General features: G+C 34.7%; 1 protein-coding gene across 7 annotated transcripts; it reads left to right on the top strand.

The window, feature by feature from the left end:
• Positions 1–239: 239 nt before the first annotated feature.
• LOC110629059 lies at positions 240–4,077 on the top strand. Of its 7 annotated transcripts, XR_006348290.1 has the most exons (5): positions 240–1,005; positions 1,365–1,711; positions 2,100–2,175; positions 2,333–2,413; positions 3,566–4,077. XR_006348290.1 is itself a non-coding variant. In XM_021775907.2 (2 exons), the coding sequence occupies exons 1-2, from the start codon at positions 508–510 to the stop codon at positions 1,425–1,427; spliced, it is 561 nt and encodes a 186-aa protein (XP_021631599.1). In that variant the 5' UTR covers positions 241–507; the 3' UTR covers positions 1,428–1,807. The 7 variants fall into 7 exon arrangements, 1 of the variants encoding a protein (XP_021631599.1); XR_006348288.1 differs by lacking the exon at positions 3,566–4,077 and having other exon boundaries at positions 241–1,005; positions 2,333–2,412; XR_006348289.1 differs by lacking the exons at positions 2,100–2,175; positions 2,333–2,413; positions 3,566–4,077 and adding an exon at positions 1,824–2,092 and having other exon boundaries at positions 241–1,005; positions 1,365–1,481; positions 1,580–1,711.
• Positions 4,078–8,691: the final 4,614 nt, after the last annotated feature.

The raw sequence follows: 8,691 nt of genomic DNA, 5'->3' as shown, positions 1-8,691 counted from the left end.
CCTCCACTGTAGCTACAACTCTCCACACCACTTGCCCATCCGTAGTCGATCCTCGCCAACTCAGCTTACAAATTGCCCCTCAAATCACCACTAAATTACAAAAGGGCCACCATATTTAAATACATGTTACAGTGCTATTGGGAGACGAAAATATTAAAAAAGGAATAGACCGTAGGGGATTATATAACCGCGGACCCCACAGTCACCACCAATAATTGATCAGTCTCCTAATAACCCCTCTCTGTGTTCAAGCTGGCACCAGTCTCCTTCTACTTCTCAAAACTTTCTCCGTCTCTTCTCTGTTTCTGTGTTGATCGATCCTTAAACCCTAACCCTAATTCCACTGCACTGTAAGTTAAACAGAGGCGTCAGGCGTCAGCTCATCGCACCGCCACCGGAAACAAACTCAGTGTCCTGAGCTTGCATCGTTAAATTCATGTTCTAACGCATACGGCCGCGAAACACACACCAAAACGGAAAAAGAAAGAGAAAGAAAAAGGCTGAAACATGGTTCCTTTCTTGCCTTTGGTTTCATTTATTATTCTCTATATCGGAATCTTAATCCCAGGTGTCAATCCACGAGAGCAGGATTCATCGGTCTACGATGTTCTTAAGGACCATGGGCTGCCCATGGGCCTACTCCCTAAGGGCATTGAAGATTTCAGAATCGATGATACGGGCCATTTCGTGGTCCACTTAGATCAGGCTTGCAATGCCAAGTTCGAGAGCGAATTGCATTATGATAGGAATGTATCAGGGACTTTGAGCTATGGCCAGATCGGGGCTTTGTCTGGAATTTCTGCTCAAGAGTTGTTTTTGTGGTTTCCGGTCAAGGGTATTCGGGTTGATGTTCCTAGTTCTGGTCTTATTTATTTCGATGTTGGTGTTGTTTCTAAGCAGTTCTCTCTTTCTTTGTTCGAGACGCCGAGGGAATGTGTGGCTGTTCGAGATGGGCTAGAGGAGGCGATTGAGTCTGGAAGACGTATTGCTGACGTTGTGTCCAAGGTTTGGTTTCTTTTCTTGATTTATTTCTGTTTTTCCTTGGATTAGTTGAATACTTGAGCGATGGTACGTATATGGAAAATTTTGGTTCCAGATTTTGATGGGTATTGAGCCTCATTTCTGATCTCAATAGAGAGATGCTTCAGATAAAGTTGGACTATTTGTAGAGGATTATTCTTGAGAAATAACTATACTTGTAGAAGTGTTGGGATGATCTTAGGCACTTGCATAGTTGAATTTGTACTAATGAGATGTGATTATGCCCGTAATTGTTATTTGGGATTAAGTAGTTTTATTTTTATAAGTGAGCAATTTTCTTGAATTATGCATAATTATGTCCTAATCTTCCACTTTCTATGCAGAGTCAACTTGGGGAGTTAAGATATCAACTCGATCAAGAGAATTTCGGGAGGGGTGTCCTGTAAAGTGCAATGGAGAAAGTCATTTAAGGCGTTTCACAGCTCAATCAACTCCAACGGGTTCTTATTTTCACCTTGTAAAATTCATCAGAGATTCTGCTTTTGCAGGTCCAATGCTTCTATTCAGTGTGTTTGCTTTTGTTCTTTTTTCCCCATAGAGTGCAGAATATGGAACCAACTTAGCAAAGCCGGCTCTTGTCTATGCATGGATGCCCTATGCCTTGAGAGGAAAAATTAAAAAAGGCAACAGCATAATCACCAAAGGCTAGCATTTGGCTGAGGTGATTCAGGTGATAAATCAGAGAAAAGTTATTTTCACATGTTACATTTCTTGTATCATGATTATAATATATGAGTATGAAATTGATGCCAGTTTTATAGTTTAAGTTTTCTTTTTTTCAGATTGATGAGAGACATATACTTTCACAAAAGAAAATTCAAGAATAAATGGATTTATTGCTTCTGTTTTCCCTCCTATAATAGTAGTCTTTTTCTTTTTTTTTTTCCTTCTTTTTACTGCTTTCCCTTGGTTACTGGTTTGCTTAGTTTTTTCATATTGTTCTTGTTTTGGTTTAAATTCTGTACCCTGATGTTCAGTAGTGGGTGAGTGTATATATGAGAATCCCACGCTTAACTGTCATTTATTTAAGAGACTTATATTTATCTTGTTATGCTCAGGTGTAATCCTCAAGAATGTCAGAGAATTTGAGCAGAGGAATTGAGTTAGTCATATTTGTTGAAGTAGATTTCTGCAGTGAGATTTAACTGTCTTTTCTCCTAGACTCCTTTTTTTTTTTCTTTATGTTTTTCCTCCTGGTAGAAGGGGTGGGGTCACAGGATTGGGGGGGGGGGGGGGGTGTGATTAGACGGGATGGTTGATCATTTACATTAGGATTTTGGATTTGATTCAGGAATTGCTGAATTCATGATAGGCAATCGAACTAAATTGTGCCTTGGAGCCTGGTGAGAAATTTTTTGAAGTTGAGTTTCAGGTGCAACTTTCAAACTTTGCCCTCCACGAATCATGATCTTAATTTTATTTTCCCGGTCCTTGATTTTTTTCTTTTCCTTTCTTTGTTTTGTTTTCTTTCTATTTAGCATGATAAGGCTTTTCTATTAAACTTAGTCCACCTTTCCCTGATTACAGAAAATAGAGCTACCTCCCTAATTCACCTGATTAATTATTACTTATTGCTAGTGAGTTGTTAGCTTTAGGGTTTTATTGCAGGATGTTAATATCCCAGGCACCACATGCTTTAGCCGCTGAACTGCTATGCTTATGTCCAACTCTCCTTGACATGAAAATTGTGTAGTCTCTGTATTGAAAAAAATAATTGAACCTCTAGTTTCAAGCAGCCAGATTAGGGTCTCAACTCCTACTCTCAAGTGGCTTGGTCCCAACAGTTATTTGGCTACATTAGAGCAGGCATTGAGCGTAAGTGCATGGGAAGTGGTAGTATAGCTCTGTTTTGGTATGTGCCATGCAAAATAACGTTTCAAGTGAATATGCAGCCCTTTGGATTTGCATCATGATATCAAGAATTAAGAAATTTCCAGTTGAGGTGGTCAGTATAAGCCAGCTTGCATGTATTTCTCCGTTTAACCTTGTAGTTGGAGTTTTTCAATCATAAACATTTAAATATAACAAATCTGAGGTGAACGAAAAAAAAAAAAAAAGGTAGTTGGGCCACATGGATAAGGTCTGGATCTTGTCTTTCTGCTTTTATTTCCTGCCATATTGGTCTGGAATGGTCTTCAAACACTATTTAGCGGTATTTTCGAACAGCTATCCAATTTGTTTCTATTCTGCAACTTTATTTATGTCGTGAAAAATAATTGATTATTTCAATAGAATAAAGTCCCATCACTAAGAGGGTTCAGACAGGACAAAATGAGTTGGACCACCTGCTTTCTGAGTTAGTTCTGTGTGTGGTATGATGGTCCAAGAGACATTTATTCAACAACCAGGATGCTTAATTTAGTATTTCTATGATTAGATTTTTCATTCATTGGAATGATCAGGGCTTATATAATCCCAAAACATCCCACATGCACTAGTAGCTAGCATGTTTGACCAGCATGCATGGTTGTGGTCCTGATTTTTGGAATTTTCATTTTCTGGTACTGTCCGGGCTGGGTGATAGACCTGGCCACATGCCCGGGCTGGTTCTGGTGGTTCCGGTTTGGAGAAGGGGAGATTGGGAACAGACTAGTAAAGTTTGGTTCTTAATGGTTCCGTTCCAGTCTTTGCAGTTCAGGTTTCAGTTGATGTTGGTTTGGCGGTTATTGGTTCAGATTTTGGGGCCATTGGCTTGTTTTGATTTGATTTCAGTTCTTGAACCGGACAGATTATTAAAAATGCAAAAAAAAAAAAGATTTTATCGATCAAAATTTTGTTTTGTTTTGTTTTGTTTTGTTTTTTAATAATTGTAATGGAATAAAAAAAGCGTATGTCAACATTGGAATAAAACTTGAATGATACAACTTGTTAAATATAGGAATTATGTGGGTATTCGTAAGTTTTAACACTGTGGTTGTAAGTGTATTACAAAAGTTTCGGATTCAACTCAATCTTCTATACCTTTTAATTTTATCCTAAAAAATAGTGTGGTACATTCATAGTTTAATTACAATGAAAGATTTGTGAGTTTACAAATAAAGGTACTTATTTTTATATTATAAAGGGCTTAAAAAAATTTATTGTGGTTTTATTTATTTTTATTAATTGGGTTCAATTTGTGTCAAATTAAGGCATTAGTAAAGGATGATAATTTTCAGATTTGGTTAAGAAATGCTTATGTGATATTTAAAATATAATTATTAATTATTTTATTTGTTTGATAATTTTTTTATTTTGTATTAAAAAAATAATTTTATTATTATATTTATTTGAAAGAAATTAAATTTTATTAAATATTAGATGATATTTTAAGAGATTTTGTAAAAATAAAATAGAGTTATAATAATTTATTTATATATTAATATAGTATAAAAAATGATAATAATTTTAAAACAGAGTAATCTTTCTATGTGTTATACAGTTTTAATAATTTTTATTTTAGAGTTTATAATTCAATTTATATCAAAATTAATACATTAAAATATATATAATTTTAATAATTTTTATTTTAAAGTTTATAATTTAATTTATATCAAAATTAATACATTAAAATATATTTTCTTGACGGATCTCTTATGAGATATTACATGAAAGGGAAAAAACAAAGCCTGTAATTTAATTTATTTAACAATTAAGATATGCAATGTTTAATCTGTCTAATTTATTGTTTGAGATTCATACTAGATCGGTGCTCGTATACTCTTAGTTTTTTATTTTTATTTGCACAGGATGTTCCATCATAATTGTAAACATACATATACTCTTGTAATTTTTTGGCCATTTTTTAAAAATTTAGATTTATTTTTTTCTTTTCAGTACCAAAGGATGAAAAGATAAAAAGAATTAAAGTTATCATTAAATGTAAAAGAAATTGAAAAGTATAATTTTTTTTTTTTGGAAAATTAATAGTGCTTGATTTTGTGGTTGTATTTAAAAATTGAAAGAATAAATAAAATAAATATAAAGTTGATGTAATGGAAGAATAGAGTGAATTAATTATAGTTTAGTGGTAAAGAAATCATTAAAAAAATTGATTTAACGTGTTTTACGTTTGGAAATTCATGTTTTGACCACGTCCTTGACAAATTTTCTGCTATTATGCATGTCTTTATCACCATTAAAAGTCCTCTCTTTTTTTTTGTCATATATACTTTCATAGATCTCTCAATTTTAAAGTCCGTTGGTTAAAACTCTTTTCCTTCATTGCATTATTATGCATCTAAAAAAAATAAAATTTTAAATATTTTTATCAATTGAATTTTAAATATTTTAATTGCTTATAAATAAGTAATTAATTTTTACATACCAATCTTTATTTTATATTTGGTAATAAAGTAATAAATAAAATTTAAATTAAATATCTTGGTACAATATATTCAAGTCCAAACCCTTTGCTGTCTAACAGTCCTTTTTTAATAATTTATTTTTTATTTAATTATAATAAAAAGAAAATAATAAATTTTATATTTTATTATTTTTCACATATAAAATTTAATAAATAAATAGATCAATTTATAAAATTTTTTAGTAATTATAATATTTAAAATCAATAAAAAATATAGAGATTAATTTTAATTAAAAAATTTAAATTTAAATTAAACAATTATTTATTATTTTACTAATTAAGGTTAAAAATAAAAATAGAAGGACTAATATATAAATTTCACTAAACATCATGAATTATAATTCACATGTAATATTTAATACTACTAAAAAAAACTCATTTTGCTGTAAAAAAAAATTATTACAAATTAAATCATAAAATTTTGGTTGGAAAGGCATTAAACCAAAATTTTTTCCCTAACACTAATGTATGACATTATTACATATATAGAGTACACCTAACATCGATTGATAACTCTTGTTTAACTGATATGGCTAAGATTAGATTGATGACGTGATTAGAATAGAACCGTGTTGTGATTGGATAGAACATGCAAAGAAGAGAATGTGAGATGGTGGTGGATGTACACAACAGTCACTTCGACGTTCAAGCCAGTATATCGACGAACAAAGAAAATGCAATGAATTGCTTAAACCTTTAATGTTAGAGAATACCGTACCTTTGTCTCTGTGATTCTTCTCCTTTTATACTATAAGAAGGTGGAGGTAAATATGGCATTTTTCGGTAATTCGATGGCAATGTGGCTGATTGCTTGATAAGGGATATTGTTGACTAACAGGTTGGTGATCCTGTGATTGTAGGCTGTAATGGAGATACTCTAGACTATGCTCATTAGTGGTAACTTTGCGCCGGGACTCGCCCTGTTGAGGGAAAGGCGAGTCTTTGATGATACTCCGGGTGTTTGGGGCATCCAGATCTTCCTTTCTCGGGATAGACCATCTTTCCTAAGTATCTGGTCCTTGCCACGTGACTCTATCTCATAGTAACAACTTATGATTTATCTTGGGCGATTGTTATGTAATATCAGAGATCCCCTGCTAGTGTTCGATTCTTCATATTTGAAGGTAGTGCTTTGTTTTTTTACTCACGTGGCATAATTTGACTGTATGCATCATTTTGCCTCCCTTAGTCACAATGGTGGCCTTATTTTTTGGTCTATATTAAAGTATTTGCCGGCTACACCACTGTATAAGAACTTTCTTTTCTCTTTTGTGTTTGTGACTATTATTTTCAGGAGACATGAAATGGAGCACTTTTTTTTTTCGAGGATAACCAGATCTATATGGAGAATATCATCATGGTCTATAAAGAGCAGCTAAAGGTGAATTTTTGTGAGAGCATGAACATACTTTTGAAGGTTGCATCCGGTCCGACTACGATGCCCCTTTAGTGTCGCGATCCTTGGACCTTCATGAAGGTGCAATCATACTGCTTGGTACTGAGGGCTGCAATCAGCTTGACTATAACGCCTCTTCAACACTGCGACCCTAAGGAGAAGGATTGGATTATGTAAGGTTGACTTTAAAGGCAAGGCCAGGAAGGTAGTTGGAGAGACACTTCTTCGCATAGTCTTTCAAATGTTGTCTTCCCATAGGATGAGGTGGAGTTTCTGCTAATAAATTTTTGAAGGTTCTAATGTAATAGAGACTTTATTCGAGTCTCATTTATCTCCTTGTAACCTTTTTGTAATGAAAAATACTTATTTTGCCTATCTTATTTGACAGCAAAGACATTCATTTGTGATCTTAACTCCCGGTTAGCAAATGTTCCTTATAAAACTTTAGTAGAATAGAATGAATATCCAGAAATGTGGATTGGCGGGTACTCACCTTTGCCCCATATGACACCATGGTTGTTTTCGTAATAAGTGGCTTTTTATTCATCTTGGTTCTTGACTACTGGTTCACCTTATTGAATTTATCCTTTAAATTATCATTTGGTTGGTCTCCTCCTTGTCCCTCGAGAATTACTATACCCCCCTCTTAGTTCTCTTGGTGCGAGCAACTAATTTATAGGGACCAACGCCCGAATGGTTTGGCAGGAATCGCCTTGTGATTTAGCCTGGCGAAATCTGCCTTGTGACCTTATTTAGTGAGACCAACGCTCGAATCGTCTATCAGGAACCGACTTGTGATCTGACCTGGCAAAAATTTCCTTGTGGAATTATTTAGTGGGATCAATGTATGAATGATCTGGCGAAAATCGCTTAGTGACATGACCCGGCGAAAACTGTCTTGTTTAGTAGGACCAACACCTGAATGGTTTGGCGGGAGCTGTCTCGTGACCTGACCCTGCAAAACTGTCTTGTAGTCTTATTTAGTGGGAACAACACCCGAATGGTCTAATAGGAACCGCCTTGTGACCTGATTTAGCAAAAACTGCCTTGTGGCCTTATTTAGTGGGCCCAGCGCCCTAATGGTTTAGGGAGAACCACCTTGTCATCTAGTCTAGCAAAAACTACCTTGTGGCCTTATTTAGTGGGATCAACGCCCAAATAGTCTCGCAGGAACCGCCTTGTGATCCGACCTAGCGAAAGCTGCCTTGTAGCCTTGTTTAGTGGGACCAATGCCCAAATAGTCTAGCAGGAACTGCCTTGTGACTCGACCTGACGAAAACTGCCTTATGGCCTATCCTTGTCTCTTTGTTCTCTCTTTCTTTTAAGGAAGGCAATCTATTGCTTCTTGTCGCTGGAGTACACAACATATGAAAATAACCTCATTAACTCATTATTGATAAAATTTTCTCAAATTATAAATATTTCATGCATGGAAAATAACTTGACCATTTAGTTTGGCCAGCTTATAGGACCCTGGGCGAATAACCTCTGATACCTTAAACGGTCATTTCCAGTTCTCGCCTAGCTTACTTGGTCTGGCGTTACCACTTATTATGTCTGTTCTTTTGAGGACTAAGTCTCCCATATTGAAGGTTCGTTGCCTGACCTTGCTGTTGAATATTTTGGACATTTTATTTCTCTAAACCGCCATTCTGATTACGACCTTTTCTCGTAAGAATTCGGTTTAGTTTAAATTGAATTGCATCTCTTCAAGATGTATTGAAATTTTAGGGTGGTGTATCCTGAAGCTACTTGCTTGTATTTTTATGAGAATGACTGCTTCAACCCCATATCTAAGGGGAAAAGGGTGTTTCTCCAGTAGTTGTTCTAGGAGTAGTCTTGTATGCCCATAGTATGTGAAGTAACTCCTCGGGCCAATTTCCTTTGGCTTGGTCAAGTATTTTCTTCA

This window comes from Manihot esculenta, chromosome 13, assembly GCF_001659605.2.
Source record: "Manihot esculenta cultivar AM560-2 chromosome 13, M.esculenta_v8, whole genome shotgun sequence".
NCBI lineage: Eukaryota > Viridiplantae > Streptophyta > Magnoliopsida > Malpighiales > Euphorbiaceae > Manihot > Manihot esculenta.
This window is presented reverse-complemented; position numbering and strand designations above follow the sequence as displayed.